This window comes from Lactuca saligna, chromosome 9, assembly GCF_052625555.1.
Source record: "Lactuca saligna cultivar CGN05327 chromosome 9, ASM5262555v1, whole genome shotgun sequence".
NCBI lineage: Eukaryota > Viridiplantae > Streptophyta > Magnoliopsida > Asterales > Asteraceae > Lactuca > Lactuca saligna.
The window spans coordinates 154,110,118-154,128,760 of NC_136425.1; the positions used below are offsets into that span (position 1 = coordinate 154,110,118).

General features: G+C 42.3%; 1 protein-coding gene and 1 long non-coding RNA gene across 9 annotated transcripts; one reads left to right on the forward strand and one right to left on the reverse strand.

Moving 5' to 3' along the window:
• Window positions 1-3,527: 3,527 nt before the first annotated feature.
• LOC145018816 (uncharacterized) lies at window positions 3,528-15,314 on the forward strand. 8 transcript variants are annotated; one of them, XR_013667177.1, is made up of 13 exons: window positions 3,528-3,718; window positions 3,966-4,176; window positions 4,255-4,824; window positions 4,931-5,025; window positions 5,484-5,528; window positions 5,668-5,748; window positions 5,844-5,932; window positions 6,086-6,432; window positions 7,208-7,274; window positions 8,312-9,502; window positions 14,413-14,661; window positions 14,893-14,969; window positions 15,043-15,314. It is a non-coding gene; the product is annotated as an uncharacterized LOC145018816 (long non-coding RNA). The 8 variants fall into 8 exon arrangements; XR_013667178.1 differs by having other exon boundaries at window positions 4,255-4,466; window positions 4,973-5,025; XR_013667183.1 differs by having other exon boundaries at window positions 4,255-4,334; window positions 4,415-4,466; window positions 4,738-5,025; window positions 5,668-5,932.
• Window positions 15,315-17,060: 1,746 nt separating this feature from the next.
• SPL (sporocyteless (SPL)) lies at window positions 17,061-18,399 on the reverse strand. The gene is made up of 3 exons (XM_078975758.1): window positions 17,798-18,399; window positions 17,583-17,702; window positions 17,061-17,495 (listed from the first exon to the last, which is right to left on the reverse strand). Exons 1-3 carry the CDS (start codon window positions 18,281-18,283, stop codon window positions 17,238-17,240), a joined length of 864 nt encoding a protein of 287 aa, XP_078831884.1. The 5' UTR covers window positions 18,284-18,399; the 3' UTR covers window positions 17,061-17,237.
• Window positions 18,400-18,643: the final 244 nt, after the last annotated feature.

An 18,643-nucleotide genomic window follows, 5' to 3' on the forward strand; every position in this document is an offset into this window, starting at 1 on the left:
TATTATCAGACATATTTGGGGTGCCTGAACTACCCTTCGGTCCTAACAATCGAACTCGGGGACTAGTCCCCTCCTACTACCTCTATCGCATATAACATAACAAGACAGCATGCAAACATATCATCCATTACTATCAGACGTACCTGGGGTGTCTGACTACCCTTCGGTCCTAACAACCGAAATCTACTACTATCACATACAACATATCATGCTAGCATATAATATATCAGGTAGTAACAAACCTAGATGATATCACAAAGACAGTCATCTATCATACGTCTCCTACTGGTGGGCCGGCATTGTGGCCTTAGACCCACCACTACTAGAAGGTAACTCACCTCAAAAAGTAGATACTAAAAGCCTGCTTGCTAAGCGCCTGATTGTTGAATCGGTAATCCTCTGGCTATAAATCATAAACATAGATTAGCCACTCATTCACACCCTTAGGTCAAATGACTGACCCACCCCTGGTCCAAGGTTAACTCCTTTGTCAAAGTCAACTTCTAGTTGACTGGACTCGCCGAGTCATGGCACCGACTCGTCGACTCCTTCTCCCACTAACTCGATCCTACTCTACAAGCCCCTCTTCCCACTCACTGAGTCACCCTTAACTCACTACTTGGGATGATAGAACCGGTTCGCGATCCGACTCATCGAGTCCAAGAACAACTCGTCGAGTCCATACGAGCAGACCTCCCACTCGCTTCTAAATCCTCACCAGAGCATCCCTTATGAGGATTTTGGTTTCTGGGACTATTGCAACACGTTAGATTGCTAATTCCGTGTGTAAATATGAAGGGTTGGACCTTCAACATCTAAACCCCTCTTACTCAATAACTGTTCATTTGACTCGCCTAGTTTGAAGAACAACACGTCGAGTACCAGGAAATCTTCATAGGACTCGCCGAGTTGTTCGTCCAACTCACCGAGTCTAAGGCCATCTTCAAAGAACTTGCCGAGTTCCACTTTAGGACTCGCCGAGTCCCTTGACCCATTTCCCATATAAACCAAATCTGAGACATGCAATACTTCAAAACCATAGTTCTATGTTCCTAAGGCATGCTTATCACGTAAAGTTGCAAACTTTACATGCATGCATGGCCCTACAAGCTTCAAAAGGCAAATCCAAGCTCTTTATGAGGTCATACACTCAATGGGGACCTCAATCACTTCATCCACAGGAACTTTATGCTTCTAATACGTCCACAAGGTCTAGATCTAAAGTCCTTTCGGATCATTGAGCACAAACACATGGAGTTTGGTGTTTAAGGGCTTGAAACCCACCAATTTGGGACAAAAATGGTATCTAATGAACTAGTGATCAAGGTATGAACTTTTCTACCTGAATGGACGCTTCTCACAGTGTAGATTTCGGATCTACTCCCTTCCTTGCACTCTTCAACCTCCTCCTTCTTCTTCTAAGCTCCAAACTTCCTTCTCCAAGTAAAAATCACTCACAAGAACAATATGGGGGCTAGGGTCTCTCACTACAGCTCTCTGGAAGTGTTAGGGACAAGGGAGGCCAAGTTAGTGTGCTTAAATAGGGTGCCAACACTCGGGTTAGGGTTTTTGCCCAAACAGGGCCTACTCGCCGAGTTGGAGAACCGACTCGCCGAGTCCAAGGCTCATACCTCGCGTCTCATTCCGCTCCTACTCAGCGAGTCGATCCTTCAACTCACCGAGTCCAAGGCAAAATGCATGAATTTAGAATTATTAATTACAAGAAATACGTACCGAGAACCAGGTGCTACAATTATCAAGTAATATATCACTCCCATATTATCTTTAAAGCTTTTATGTAATCTCTAATATAATCTTTAAAGCGCAATCTTAGGACACACCCCCAGATTGTGAGTGGTATTAGTCATTTATTTGTGATTAACATGTCTTATAGCATTAAAACTGAGGAAGAATACTTTAATCCTCATCTCATCTCAAGCCATTCCTTAAAGGACTTTGTTGCATCATCGACATCATCTGCTATGATAAATACAAAGATCAAGAAACATGAATGAAAAATAGATGGGTGATGCTAATCCAAGCCTCATCCACCCCAATGGGAACTTTCGAAGCCACCCCAACGGACAACCTCATATAAATAGCACACATAACATATTCTTTACCTATCTTTCCAAATCTAAAAAAAACACCAACCGCTTAACCCATATCCACAACTAACCAATCTCTCTATACCACCTTACCATTAGTTACACCCAATATTAAGACAACAACCATAAGAAGATCCCACAACACCACACCATAAGAAAAGGCAATCATGGATACCTTATGTGGCTCCTAAAGCTTCTGGGAAAACTAACTTCGCACACTCTAGTATCTTACAACTACCCCAACCAAACAAGGCTTAAATAACTCTATTGAAATACTAAATCAAAATAGACAAGACATATCACCACTCATAACAGAGTTGTTGAGTTACACAATGTAACCCGAAACTCGCCTATCATAACTCAAAAACTACAACGGAAAATACCCAAATGATCATGTAGAAACCTACCAAGCACACACACAATCCTTAAAGCTTAATCGAAGTTTTTGGAGTATACACTTTCAAACCATACTAGAAGGTTCTTCACACCTATGCTTTGAAATTCTAGCAACCGGTAACCTCCATAACTCTAAACAACTAAAAAGAAATTTCACTAGCCATTTTGTATAACAACACAAATTCCACTCAAATAACCATTCCATATTAGGATGTTTCCAAAGAACAAGTTAAGCCATCCCTAAACACCTAACTAGATTCAAGGAGGCTTCCTTCAAATTTTCCAAGAGGAGATGACACTACGGTCATTGCAGCCTTCACATACGACCTACGTCCAAGCATATTATTTAGAGAACTAATGAGAAAAAAAGTCATTATATGATAAGAACTTCGCGAAAGAGTGGGAATACATCAAATAAAAGAAGCTAATAACAAAAAAATATGGAGTGAATAACCCTTAGTCCAAACCCTTCAAAAGAAATTGAAAACATTATCCGTCCCACTCCAATAACCCTCAGGGTTTTGAATATTTAAATCCATATTTGTATCCACCGAATCAATGAATACTTGATCAATTAACCATACCCTTATACAATATTGAAATTATACAATTTTGATGTATGTCACAAACTAATATTTCTCATAAAATATTGATATCTACTACATTACTTAATACCCAAAATCCATTACATAAGAATTACATTATTTAATACCTCAACATCACTACTAGAAAACAGGGTATTACTGAAAAAAATTTAGCGACAGAAAAATCCGTCGGTAAATAGAGACAGAATACAGACCAATTTCCGACAGATTAAGAAAAATCAAAGTATCACATTTTAGCGACGGTTTCGCGACGGATTAGCAACAAAATACATTATCGTTATTAGTATGTTACAATTTACCGACACTTTACCGACGGAAATTATCAAAATTATATTCCGTTGGTAAAATTAAGATTTTTTTATGTTTTAAGTATTAGGGGTAATTTGGTAAATATGCAAATGATTTGGGTTTCACTTAATCGTGATCGTGTTGGGCTACACCAAAAAATTGCTCCCTTTCTCTTCGAAATGACGACGAACCAACATCGCCAACCGCTGCTACTACGACGCTCTTGCTGCAACTGCAAATTCGCAATGAATTCGTCGCTACTCCGTTTTCATTTCCAATTAAGGACATCCATGACCAGAATCCCCCAAATTCGCTCTCAAGGTAAATCAAATACAACCAATCAATGAATCATCATTTTTCACTTAATTAATCTAGAAATCGTCATTTCCTTTTGTTCTATAGAGAATTCTGATGTTGCAGGGATTTGAAATTAATTTTATTATTGGTGGAGATGTCAATTTTCATTTCTAGGTTTTGCGATTTCATGTTTATGTGTTCAATTTAATTCAAATTTTCGCGAATTTTGGATGAAGCTAAGCACGGTCTGATTGAACTTTTTGAAACTCAGGTGACCTTGATGTACGGGAACTCCTAATACTATGGCGATATTGTACAGTCGTGACAAATTATGTTTTAGGCTACGAAGGTAGGGAATTACATGGCATGCTTTTTTGCCATCGATCATCATCCCGCCATTAAAATTCCAATCGAGTTAGATTGGAGATCTGGTGTGGCTGCCAAATATTGGTCTAATGTAGCCAAAAAAAGGTTTTGTAAATGTAAGTATTCATCCCAAAATCCATAAAATCAATTACAATAAATTAAATTTGAATTAGAAAATTTGTTCTTTTTATAAGCAATGGAGTTGGAGCTAAAGAAGCTTGCCGACTTGGTGACTTCCATTCACGAGGAGATGTTACTTTTATCTTAGAGAAATGTGATTCAACAATCTGCTTGTTTCCATAGCTGCAATTATAAAGGGCTAATGGGATGTGATTTATTGTATGGATTTTACAGGGAACATGATATGCAAGAGCTTAACAACGAAATGAATTTAAGAATGGCATTAGTGAGTTTTCTTTCAGTGTGCGTCTGCTTTTCAGTTGTGGGTTTGCAAGTATAGCATTTGAAGTCTTTTTTTTTTGAAAAGTAGAAGATCATTTAAGTTCCATAGCATAATACTTGGAAAGTAAGAACATTTGTGCATCAAGTTTTATACTTGTAGACTAAATACATCCAAGCTCTGGTCACAAATTCAAATACCTTAAACATCACCCACGCTGCTGAATGGACACACCAGCTCGATTTCCTAGTCTAAACTCTTATGTTAATGCTGCCAGATCAATTCACCTGATCAAAATCGGATTCGAGAATGACCCAAAACATAGGAATCATTGGAGGGAAAACAGATACATGGAATTGTATTGGTGACTGGTTTGAAAATTATGTTTATGTTGCCAATACTAGTAAAGATTTGGATCTGTCTTCATATAGAGTTCTAATATAGTTTCTATGTATATACTATAACTACAGCCTCAACACAACTTTAATCATTTAACTTTGGTCCCAAGTCAGGTGGAAATGTTGCGACCTCAAGCATTAGAGTAAAGGAATACATGGAGCCATGGGTAGGTTAAATACATGAATTTTAAATTTCTGGTTTCCAGTATTATTACTTTGAAAACTATTTTTTTCTTAATATGTCCTTTATATTGTAAGGTTATTACAAGTACTACCCTGTTACTATAAATACCTGAATTACATAAATACCCTTTAGTAATGACAAGAGAGTAGAAGTTAGTGGTAATGATGTGAATGGTAATTCTAGTTTGAAATCATTGTTTCAGCCTTCTCGGAGGCAATGTTGGCCATCTGCATAAGCTACTGACTGTGGACTCTAAGTTCACAGGTTTTGTAACTTTGTTTTCACCATTTTCTTTACAATCTACATTGATAATTTTGTGGAAAACAATTGTTTTATTTTAATGTAGTACTTCTTATTGTTTCAATTTTATTCTTTATCCAGATTGAGTTGAGTTTGTGTTTTTAGATTTTGAATTGGATTTCACTTGTGTATAATTATCAGGTTGGTAAAGTTGGTAGGGCAAAATGGAAGTCAATGTCTAACTCTGTAAGTAGCACTTACATTACATTACTATGTTTAGTTTTTTAGGCAAAATCATAATGCTCATCAACTTATTAAGAATTTATAAAATAATTGATGTAGTATTTAGTTATTCACCTCTGTTATTTGGATGATGTGAATGTAGGAAAATGCACATTTTCAAGCCAAAGCTGACAAAAGAAAGAAGGAATATGAGAAGAACTTGGACAACTACAACAAAAAACTTGTAAAATCTTTGTTAGAACTTAGAAGTCATATGATTATCAATTTAATATTGTTGTTGTAATTCATTGACTTCGAGTTTGCTGCCTTGTAAATAAGGTCGCAGTGGTAATGATGATAATGATGGGGATTTTGACAAATCTAAGTCTGAAGTCAATGATGAAGCAGATGAGGACAAAAGTGATGATGTATGTTTTTTATAAAACATAATGATATTGATACTTATTTTTTCAGTATATGATTAATCTTTTTTAATAAATGAAACTAAATATAGTTTTAATTTGTTGTAACATCCGGATTTTTACCAGGTATAATGAAAGTTTAATTATGTTATTTTGTAGAGGGACTCGGCGAGTCGGGGCTCAGACTCGCCGAGTAGAGACGCGGGATTGAGCGAAGGTGCGCGCTTGGACTCGGCGAGTCCAAGGTATGGACTCGGCGAGTCTGCGCTGTGTAGTGAAACCCTAAATCTCCGGGTTTGTGGCCTATTTAAAGGGCCTTATGGCCGTCATTTGCGCTCATCCAACCCCCAGAGTGTGTCCCTAGAGTTCTTGAGCGTTTGGTGAAGGATTGAGAGCAAATCTTGACCTTGTAAGTGTTGTTTAGCAAGAAGAAGGAGGCTCTAGGCAAGAGGAAGCAAAGGAGGTTGCTATTTCGTGGATTTGGAGCTTGGATCATCACTCTAGAGGTATTATTTTCGGACCATTTCCTGTTTGATGAACTTGATGCAAGTTAGGGCTTAATATGATCATTTTTGGGGTGATTTGGTGTCCTTTTCACTCCCTCTTTGAGTTGAGACCATGGATCTGGATCCATAGAGGTCCAGAGGGCCTCACTCATCAAGCTTTATGGGTGAAAATGGAGTCCTTGGCCTTGTGTTGAAGTAATAGAGTCAAAATCATCATTTTTGGTCATGTAGAGGATATTTATGCATCAAGATTGTGACTTTACGTGCTAAATAAGCATGGGGGGACTGGATCTATGGATTAGTGGACTGGATCTGGCCTTTTGAGCAAGATTGAGTCGGTGCATGGCATGGACTCGCCGAGTCCGAAGAACAGACTCGGCGAGTAGCTTGAATGTTGCACGACCACTCAGTGAGTGGCCTCGCCGAGTTGGGATAAGTGAACTCAGTGGGTCAAAGGGGGAGTCAGGTGGACAGGTGGACCGAGTCAAACTGGACTCGCCGAGTTGTTCTTGAGACTCGGCGAGTTGAGTCGTGGTGGCCCCACAACTCGTGCCAGGTGGAGCTCGTCGAGTTGGGGGAAATACTCGACGTGTCAAGGGAGGATTCCAGGGAAGTTGGTGCATGCGCACGGACTCGCCGAGTCGCCATAGTGCACTCGCCGAGTCCGGTCAGAGTTGACCGTTGACCGTTGACCAGCGTTGACCAAGAGTGATTTGTTATAGTGTGATCAACTCTAGATTGGGAGAGTGTTAATTAGAGATGTATTGTGCTATAGGGGGACTACAGCTCGGCGGATCGAGTGTTTAGTGATTTCAGGGTTACGAGTTACCGAGACACACGAGGTGAGTCTCCTCACTATACTTTACCTTGAGTAGGTAACCAGAGTTATGTGTTAGAGTATTTGTATGCTATGTATGTTATGTGTTGTACTGCATGATTTATATGTGATTTATGTGGTGCATGTTTATCAGAGCTAGAACCTGCGGGTTCACAGAGTTTGGGTGCACGGACCCACAGAGTTATAGCCTCGAGTGGCTAATATGTGTTTTATGTGGTATTTTGGGGAACTCACTAAGCTTTGTGCTTACAGTGCTGATGTTATTTGTTTCAGGTGTTAGTGACGACCGCGGGAAGGCGCCGGCTTGATCCGTACACACACGTTTGAAGTTTTACATGTTGATCTTGGGATTTTGTACTGTTTTATTGAACAAGTGAAATGGGTGTTTTTATGAATATTAGTGGAATTATGTTATATAAAAATTGAAAATTTTGTTTGAAAAAAATCAGTGTTACAATTTGGTATCAGAGCCTTGGTTTGAGGGATTCGGGTACACCTTCGGGAGTATTTGAACTCAAACTGAGGAATTAAAGGGATATTTTCAAAAATAAAAACCAAAATTTTCTAAGAGTAAAGGGTTTTCCAGGAAGAAACGTGTGTACGATCAGTCAGCGCCCGAACGGTGAATTCCCAAAATACCTTTTGTTATGAAGTAATTAATACTGTGATGTGTTTGCATGCTAGAGCAGGCTAGGTATTGCTGATAGGACTAGAGTGGCCTGTTTTGTGATGCCTTAGCTTAGGGAATGGTGAGCTGCTATGAGATGCTAAGAGTAATTAGGTAGCAGCTAGGGCTTTGTGTGAGATTTGTTCCAGAGTGATTTGAGTATGATAGAGTACTTGGGGACTGGGATCCGAAGAGGACGATTTGGGGTGTGTACTAAGACGGTGCGGACAGTAGTATTGGGCCCGTACTACTCAAAGCACCGGTGCGGTACACAGTCCAAATAAGAATCTGGGGATGCCAAGAATCAAGGAGGGATGGATTGTTAAATGTAAGAGTATTCGAGTGAATTCTAATTATCGCATGTTGTATTTCAGAGGTTGATCATGGTGAGGACACGACACATGCCGGAGGATGCCGGATCTAGTGATGAGGACATTCGGCAGATCATTCATGAGGAGGTGGCTGCGGTCATCAGAGCCGAGATACCAGAGATGTTCGGGTCTATTAAGACCGCCTTGATTGACACATTTGACGAGCGCTATGCCGCTCTTTCTGAGGCTGCGGTCGCAGCAGCTACCGCAGCGATTGCTGCGGCGAGACCCCAGGGAGGTGATGCGATGTTGTTCAGGGAGTTCAGCAACACCAAGCCACCAGAGTTGATGGTACGCAGGACCCGGTGGCAGCTATGAGGTGGATATCTGATATGGAGGGATGCTTCTTCACTTGCTCGTCCCCTGAGCATTTGAAGGTTCGGTTCGCATTGAACCAGCTTCGCTTGGGAGCGAAGGACTGGTGGAAGTTTGTGACTGCGCATTTCACACCGACTGAGCTTTCGGCAGTGACCTGGGAGAGGTTCACTTCCATGTTCCGGGATGAGTATGTTCCTCAGGTGGAGAGGGAACGTCTGGCGCAGGAGTTTCTGACCCTCAAGCAGGGTACCGAGTCGGTTACAGCGATTACGAGGATGTTCTAGGAGAGGGCGATGTTTTGCCCTGAGCACGTGTCCACCGAGCAGGCACGTATGAGCCGTTATCTGAGCATCTTGAGGCGGGATATTCGGGAGTTCGCTGCGAACTCCTCGTACCGGACATTTGCCGAGCTTCAGGCAAATGCTCGGAAGAGGGAGATTGAGCTTGGGACTCAGGCCAGGGAGGAGGCGGAGTCTATGGGGAGGGATCGGCGACCGGCACAGTCCCAGCCGGCAGCCAAGCGGGCCAAGCCCGCTGATCCCAGACCCGGGAGCCAGAAGGGCCGCACTTGTGGGAAGTGCGGCAAGGGTCACGATGGCGCCTGTCGGGCAGGGTCTTGCTACAAATGTGGCAAGGAGGGGCACATGGCTAAGGACTGCCCCAAGGGATTTGCAGTGTGCTTCCACTGCAACCAGACTGGACACCGGAAGGCGGAGTGTCTGCTGCTGCGCGGAGCATCTCAGGGGTCTGCTCCCGCCGCCATCAGAGCTACTGATGCAGAGAGTCGGCCCGTGAAGGCCGAGGCACCGAGGGCTCGGGGGAGAGCCTTCCAGCTGACTGCGGAAGAGGTCCATGTCGCGCCCAACGTTGTGGCTGGTATGTTTCCTTTTCATTATTGTTTATGGTGTTGAGATATTATGCTTATATCATGCTATGCTTAGGTACCTTCCTTGTGAATTCTGTACCTGCTTTAGTGTTATTTGACTCAGGTGCGAGTCGATCTTTTGTATCCTTGGCATTTAGTCAGCGTATCAGTGTTAGTCGTGGAGTATTGAGTCAACCTCTGCGGGTTTCCATAGCCGCCGACAGGGTGATTTGTGCTACAGAGGTCTTCCGGGGATGTGTATTGGAGATATTCGGGGTCGAGTTTCCGATCGACCTGATTCCGATTGCGATGGGTGATGTTTGTGTTATAGTGGGCATGGATTGGTTGAGCCGATTCGGTGCGGTTATCGATTGCGAGCGACAGCTGGTGACCATACGAGATCCTAGTGGGGGAGTTCTTTCAGTGTACGGCGAGGGTACACGTTCTGGATCAGCCTTTTGTTCGGCTGCTAGGGCGAGGCAGTGTTTACAGCAGGGCTGTAAGGGTTATGTAGCGTATGTGATGGATACGCGAGTGATCTCCGAGAGACCAAGCTCTGTGGAGGAAGTTCCGGTGGTGCGAGAGTTTCCTGATGTATTTCCCGAAGAGTTACCAGGAGTGCCTCCCGCGAGGCAAGTGGAGTTTGGCATCGATTTGGTTCCGGGGGCTGCACCTATTGCTAAGGTGCCGTATCGCCTTGCGCCTCCAGAGATGCAGGAGTTATCCTCGCAACTTCAGGAGTTGCTGGGGAAGGGGTTTATTCGGCCGAGTAGCTCGCCATGGGGAGCACCCATCTTGTTTGTGAAGAAGAAGGATGGTTCGCATCGCATGTGTATTGATTACCGGGAATTGAATAAGCTGACGGTCAAGAACCGTTACCCGCTGCCGAGGATCGACGATTTATTCGATCAGCTACAGGGAGCATCTTGGTTCTCCAAGATTGATTTGAGGTCGGGCTATCATCAGGTGAGAGTGCGGGACGAGGACGTCCAGAAGACAGCATTCAGGACACGTTATGGGCATTATGAGTTTGTGGTGATGCCTTTCGGGCTCACTAATGCCCCGGCTGTGTTCATGGACCTCATGAACAGGGTATGTCGGCCGATGTTGGATCGGTCGGTGATTGTTTTCATTGATGATATTCTAGTATATTCGAGATCTAGTGAGCAGCACGAGGAGCATCTGAGGGAGGTGCTTGGGGTTTTGAGAGCGGAGAAGCTTTACACAAAGTTCTCCAAGTGCGATTTCTGGTTACGGGAGGTCCAGTTTCTGGGACATCTCATTAACCAGAAGGGGATATTGGTCGATCCGGCCAAGGTTGACGCAGTGATGAGGTGGGAGGTGCCGAGGTCACCTTCTGAGATACGGAGTTTTCTCGGGTTGGCGGGGTATTATCGGAGATTTATTAAGGATTTCTCCAAGATTGCGGTTCCACTCACCAGGTTGACCCGGAAGGGTGTGGCATTTGCATGGGGTCCCGAGCAGCAGACCTCCTTTGAGACGCTTCGCCAAAGGTTGTGTGAAGCCCCAGTATTAGCCCTTCCGGAAGGTATGGAAGGTTTTGTGGTATTCTGTGATGCATCGATCCTAGGATTGGGAGCGGTATTGATGCAGAAGGGTCATGTGATAGCTTATGCATCGAGGCAGTTGAAGCCTCACGAGACGAGGTACCCCACACATGATTTGGAGTTGGGGGCAGTGGTGTTCGCCCTCAAGATTTGGCGGCACTACTTGTATGGGGTTCGTTGTACGATTTACACGGATCATAAGAGTTTGAAGTACTTGATGGATCAGCCTAACTTAAATATGCGGCAGAGGAGATGGTTAGATGTGGTCAAGGACTATGATTGTGAGATCTTGTACCACCCGGGCAAGGCTAATGTGGTAGCCGACGCGTTGAGTCGCAGGGCGGAGAGTGCTCCCCTGCGAGATGTATGTTTGAGACTGACCGTGATAGCTCCAGTTCTGGACGCCATTCGTGGGGCTCAGGCCGAGGCCGTGCGTCCGGAGATGCAGAAGAGGGAGCGGGTTGTTGGGATGGTTTCTAAGTTTATATCGGATAGTCGAGGCCTTATGACTTATCAGGGCAGGATCTGGGTACCGTTTGTGGGCGGTACCCGTGTTACATTGATGGAGGAGGCTCATAGATCGAAATTTTCGATCCATCCCGGGGCCACAAAGATGTATTTGGACCTAAGGAAGGAGTATTGGTGGCCCTGTATGAAGAGGGATGTAGCATGGTTTGTCGAGAGGTGTTTGACCTGTCGGAGGGTAAAGGCCGAACATCAGAGACCACATGGCAAGTTGCAGCCATTGGAGGTTCCCGAGTGGAAGTGGGAACAGATCACTATGGACTTTATCACCAAATTGCCGAGGACTGCCAGAGGAGTTGATGCAATTTGGGTGATCGTGGATAGGTTGACAAAGAGCGCTCATTTTCTGGCCATCAGTGAGAGTTCTTCAGCGGAGAAATTAGCAGAGATTTACGTGAGAGAGGTTGTATCTCGGCATGGGGTGCCGGTCTCGATTGTTTCAGACCGCGATGTGCGGTTCACTTCCCGTTTTTGGAAGAAATTTCATGAGGAATTGGGTACTAAGCTGCATTTTAGTACCGCATACCACCCCCAGACCGACGGTCAGAGTGAGCAGACGATACAGACACTCGAGGACATGCTTCGAGCTTGTGTATTGGATTTTGGGGGTAGTTGGGACTCGTATTTGCCTCTAGCGGAGTTTTCCTACAATAACAGCTATCATTCGAGCATTGGTATGCCGCCCTTTGAGCTGTTATATGGTAGGAGGTGTCGGACTCCCATATGTTGGGGAGAGGTTGGGCAAAGGGTAATGGGCAGCACAGAGATCGTGAATCAGACGACAGAGCAGATACAGCTGGTCAGGCAGAGGTTATTGACCGCTCAGAGCCGGCAGAAGAGTTACGCGGATAGGCGCCGGTCCGAGTTGGAATTTCAAGTCGGCGACTTTGTTCTCCTGAAGGTCTCTCCTTGGAAAGGAGTGATCCGGTTCAGGAAAAGGGGTAAATTGGGACCCCGGTTTATTGGCCCGTTTCGGGTGATCGCCAAGGTGGGCCGGGTAGCCTATCGGCTGGAGTTAGCAACAGAGTTGGGACAGATTCACAACACTTTTCATGTATCGCAGTTGAGGAAATGTATAGCCGATGAGTCGGCAGTGGTTCCACTTGAGGATATTCAGGTTGATGCAAGCCTGAACTATGCGGAGAGACCAGTGGCTATTAGGGATCGGAAGATCAAGGTTTTGAGGAACAAGGAGGTACCTCTGGTATTGGTTCAGTGGCAACATCGGAAGGGATCAGAGATGACCTGGGAGCCGGAGGATATGATGCGGGAGCAGCATCCGGAGCTGTTTTAGGGCGGGACTTCGAGGGCGAAGTCCAGTTCTAGTGGGGGAGAGTTGTAACATCCGGATTTTTACCAGGTATAATGAAAGTTTAATTATGTTATTTTGTAGAGGGACTCGGCGAGTCGGGGCTCAGACTCACCGAGTAGAGACGCGGGATTGAGCGAAGGTGCGCGCTTGGACTCGGCGAGTCCAAGGTATGGACTCGGCGAGTCTGCGCTGTGTAGTGAAACCCTAAATCTCCGGGTTTGTGGCCTATTTAAAGGGCCTTATGGCCGTCATTTGCGCTCATCCAACCCCCAGAGTGTGTCCCTAGAGTTCTTGAGCGTTTGGTGAAGGATTGAGAGCAAATCTTGACCTTGTAAGTGTTGTTTAGCAAGAAGAAGGAGGCTCTAGGCAAGAGGAAGCAAAGGAGGTTGCTATTTCGTGGATTTGGAGCTTGGATCATCACTCTAGAGGTATTATTTTCGGACCATTTCCTGTTTGATGAACTTGATGCAAGTTAGGGCTTAATATGATCATTTTGGGGTGATTTGGTGTCCTTTTCACTCCCTCTTTGAGTTGAGACCATGGATCTGGATCCATAGAGGTCCAGAGGGCCTCACTCATCAAGCTTTATGGGTGAAAATGGAGTCCTTGGCCTTGTGTTGAAGTAATAGAGTCAAAATCATCATTTGTGGTCATGTAGAGGATATTTATGCATCAAGATTGTGACTTTACGTGCTAAATAAGCATGGGGGGACTGGATCTATGGATTAGTGGACTGTATCTGGCCTTTTGAGCAAGATTGAGTCGGTGCATGGCATGGACTCGGCGAGTAGCTTGAATGTTGCACGACCACTCAGTGAGTGGCCTCGCCGAGTTGGGATAAGTGAACTCAGTGGGTCAAAGGGGGAGTCAGGTGGACAGGTGGACCGAGTCAAACTGGACTCGCCGAGTTGTTCTTGAGACTCGGCGAGTTGAGTCGTGGTGGCCCCACAACTCGTGCCAGGTGGAGCTCGTCGAGTTGGGGGAAATACTCGACGTGTCAAGGGAGGATTCCAGGGAAGTTGGTGCATGCGCACGGACTCGCCGAGTCGCCATAGTGCACTCGCCGAGTCCGGTCAGAGTTGACCGTTGACTGTTGACCAGCGTTGACCAAGAGTGATTTGTTATAGTGTGATCAACTCTAGATTGGGAGAGTGTTAATTAGAGATGTATTGTGCTATAGGGGGACTACAGCTCGACGGATCGAGTGTTTAGTGATTTCAGGGTTACGAGTTACCGAGACACACGAGGTGAGTCTCCTCACTATACTTTACCTTGAGTAGGTAACCAGAGTTATGTGTTAGAGTATTTGTATGCTATGTATGTTATGTGTTGTACTGCATGATTTATATGTGATTTATGTGGTGCATGTTTATCAGAGCTAGAACCTGCGGGTTCACAGAGTTTGGGTGCACGGACCCACAGAGTTATAGCCTCGAGTGGCTAATATGTGTTTTATGTGGTATTTTGGGGAACTCACTAAGCTTTGTGCTTACAGTGTTGATGTTATTTGTTTCAGGTGTTAGTGACGCCGCGGGAAGGCGCCGGCTTGATCCGTACACACACGTTTGAAGTTTTACATGTTGATCTTGGGATTTTGTACTGTTTTATTGAACAAGTGAAATGGGTGTTTTTATGAATATTAGTGGAATTATGTTATATAAAAATTGAAAATTTTGTTTGAAAAAAATCAGTGTTACATTTGTGTTTTGTAGGAGGAAGATGATGACTGAATCAAGAAAGTGGAAGTTGATTTGGTGTTTTATAGGTATAACTCCCTATGCAAGAAATAACATGTACTTTCATTGATTTATTTATTATAACATCCTACTTTTCAAACCATAGTTTTCTTAATGAATCAGAAACTGGACATACATTGCTATATTTGGGTAGAGTTTTTAAAAAATTATTTAATAGAAAGTAATGTAAGTACATTGTTATTTCTTTTATTTCTCCTAATTTTTATTTCATGGTCTTGTAATATAATTACATGGATCAGGTTGGAGGAAAATGCTTGTTGTTCCTATACTTGAAAAGGAAGTTAAACTTCTTTGGTGCTTACAATACACTCATAAGGTAATTTTTAAAGATAATTTTATGAAGTCTACTTTTATTTTCATATCAATAACATATATATTGTCTTGTGCAGCATCTTATATTGCTTTGGAATGAACGAGATCAAACTGAAAATCAAATTCATCATTTAAAATGGTCTCTCTGGTAAGAATTACCTCTCTCTCTCTCTCACACACACACACATACACATATACTTGGTTGCAGGTGTGAGTGTATGGAAGCTCATGAAATAGAAAAGATGTTATCAAAGCTTTAGTAATGATGGGAAAAAGAAGGTGGCTACATCATGTTTAGGAAGCCTTATGGGCTTTGTTATTTTGTATAAATATGTAACTTGTTTTTATACTGTAGACATGTATTTGAAATTTATGGTTTTAATGATTATGAATATTAAGAAAATTTGTTTTTATATTTATTGATTTTAAAATATGGATTGGATTTATATTTTAATATTCTGTTGCTTTGAATATATAAAAATTTTGGATTTTTCATGAAATTTTTTTATAATGCTAGGATCCATCGGTAATCTGTTACAAGAAAATTCGTCGGTAATCCGTCGCAGAATATTCTATCGGTAATTTGTTACTAGGCTAAACCGTTGATAATCCATTACTGAATCCTTCCGTCGGTATTCCGTTGCAAATACAAATCTATCGGTAATTTGTAATTTATTACCGACGGAAAAATCCATCGCTAAATTGCTGTAGCCGTCAAAAATCCGTTACAAGCGATTAGCGACAAGAATATACCGACGGATTTTGGTCTGTTACAATTCCATTAGTAAAGAGTATTGGCGACGGATTACCGACGGTTTTGGCTGTCGGTAATGCTATTTTTTGTAGTAGTGAATCCAATCAAATAAGAATTACATTTTACTTAAGGCATCGAGTTGCTTTTTTTTTCTTTACAGTTTCATGTAGCATGTAATAACAACATTCATCAATTATTTTTCCTCTAACACTAATGCAACACTAGTTGTTGGAATGAATAAAATGCCTTGTGCAAATAGACAACGTTTCTAGTATTAAGGAGTTGTAGTTCAAGCTCCTTAACTCCCAAGTGAAGACCCCATGTTATCAACTAAACTCTTCCCACGATCTTTTATGACTTAAATAGAATTGTGAGATTATTGTACTTCAACTTTGTGTGTACAAAATTCATTTTAGAGAGTTTTTAGTTTATGCAATTATATACGAAGTTAGTCATTCACATGTAACGTAACCTGGTGTGGCTATGTCACACGAGGGTGCGAACCAAACCATAGCAGGTGATGAATTGAAGTTGGTGGCAATGCGAGAATTTCTGATCAAGAAAGGAGATAGAGGGAGGGGTTTGAATGTTTGATATAATCTTATTAAACTATATATTTTTATTTGTTACGATAATAACATCTTTCTCTATATAAATTAAACTGATATAACGGGGTACTGTATTTATTTCGTTACATTTTGAGCAACATGCTATCCATTTCTTTAGGTTATATTTTTGCATGTTTTCACCAATTAGGTTTAATTGGTCCCTTTACAACAAAATTTATGAACTACGTGAGTATGTGTGTGTATAAGCTTACAAATTGATAATATTACTTAAAATAAATATATCTTAAATAAAATATACTCCATATTGTTATTGATTATATAAATATATATAAAAAGTGTTGTGAGATCCCAGCAGTGCACTGATCTGCTTCATCTCCTGCATCATCTGCAAATAGCAGCCACTGCAGATCTCTCTTTCTTTACCACCATCTTTTACCTGAAACAACCACTCTCTTGCTTAAAGTCTCCTCCATTAACAGAAAGCTTCCTACCTCACTTTCTTCATATCCCACTCCTACACACATATATATATACATACATACATATACACTTTATGTATATCCTAGGGTTTTATAGCTTTTCAGTAAAAGCTTCATCTTGTCCCACCACAATTTAAATAAATCATTCATATCATAATTCATAAATTCATAATCTTAACACATGACATGACAATTGTATGAACTACCTGTTAACTAATTTCATATATATAGAATATATAAATTCCATTAAAATACCAAAATCATAGGTTTTTAACCTATTCATTTTACAGCTAATTTGGTTGCATCTTAATGCATTTGTATATATGCATATTTTAAGAAAAGAAATAAAATAAAAACAAGAAAATAAAAGAGGTAATATGAAAGGAGGTGCACCAATGCTTCGATCACATGCATTACATACAAAAGTGAAAGATATGATCAGAGTCCACTGATGATCGATGATGATAATACTAAAGCTTTAAAGACAGATCAACGGAGGAAATACTTCCTTCTTCGTTTCCAGTTATAGCTGCTGTTACACATGATCGATCACCACCGTGTAACGCTACTGCTCCTCCTCCAACGTAAACTGAACCACCACTACCACTACCACTTCCACTTCCACAACATGTTTTTGACGTCGTTCCTCTGCCACCTTTTTCCGGGAAAAACTCATACTCCGTCATCGCACTTCCACCGTTCCGGTAAACCGAAATAACTTCCGTCACCTGAGATATATGTCGTTGTAAATTAGTTACCATTAATGACGCTGACTGGAGACCTAAGTTGTACTTTTTGGTTGAGTAGTTAAATACCTGTCCTGAACAGAGACGAGTTTTAGCTGCGTCGATCATCTCGACGACGGAGTTGTTTCCGGCGAGATTACGGAACGGATTCACAGAGCAGGAGTTGCTTCCAACGTGGATTCGCTTTTTCTGGCGAGAAGATTTTGAAAAAGTTGTTTTAGATGTTAGAAATGAAGAAATGGAGAAATGGAGAAATGAAAGAATGTATTGATTTAGTTATATACCTTGTGACAAACGCCGCAGCCATCGGAAGCACATTTGACGACGTAGTTTGGGATTGAAGAGAGTTCCTTCGAGTTATCAAATCGGAATCCAACATTCACAGACGGATCCATGACATGCTCCGCCGTAGAAAACAGATTCGTTCCATGGATTCCGATCCCTTGAAACAACATCGCCGGAGCTGCACCTTGCGCAGGGCGGAACTGCACACCGGAGTTTGGATTTGGAACAGTAGTGCACGACGAGGAGCTGAAAGCAGGGAGAGCAAAAGGATGATGGAGTGAGGGTACTTCAGTCATTTTCTTCCATCTCTCTTGTAACCGAAGTCGTTCAAGCTGTTCAACTCCCATACCTCTCTGAGGCTGCTTGTTTTTCTTCTGAGTCAACTCGCTCCCTTTCGTCTTCCTCCTCCCTCCACCGCCATTAACACCCTGCTTCACACCGCTATTTTCACCGAGGTTCATCTCCATCACCATTGAAGTTGTCATATTAGTAACAGAAGACCAAACAAGATCACAAAGAAGAAGAAGAAGATCGGTTTGTAGAAAGAGAAAACAGTTGGAGATTTGGAGAGATAGAAAGAGGAAGTGATATTCTTTGTGGTTTGAGTTATGGTTTCTACAGTGAAAAAAGTAGAGCAACAATATATAGGAAATGCATTTTTGTTATTGCCAGGCAATAATTGCTATTTCCAGAAGTACCTCGTTTTGTCTTTACTAGAAAAAGGACTGTCAGATGTGTGGAAATAGTAAAAATTGAACCATTTTAGGGTTTCCATTTGACGTTATTACAATAACACATACGTACCATTTCCTTTCTTAAAAATATAAAACTATGGATATAACTTT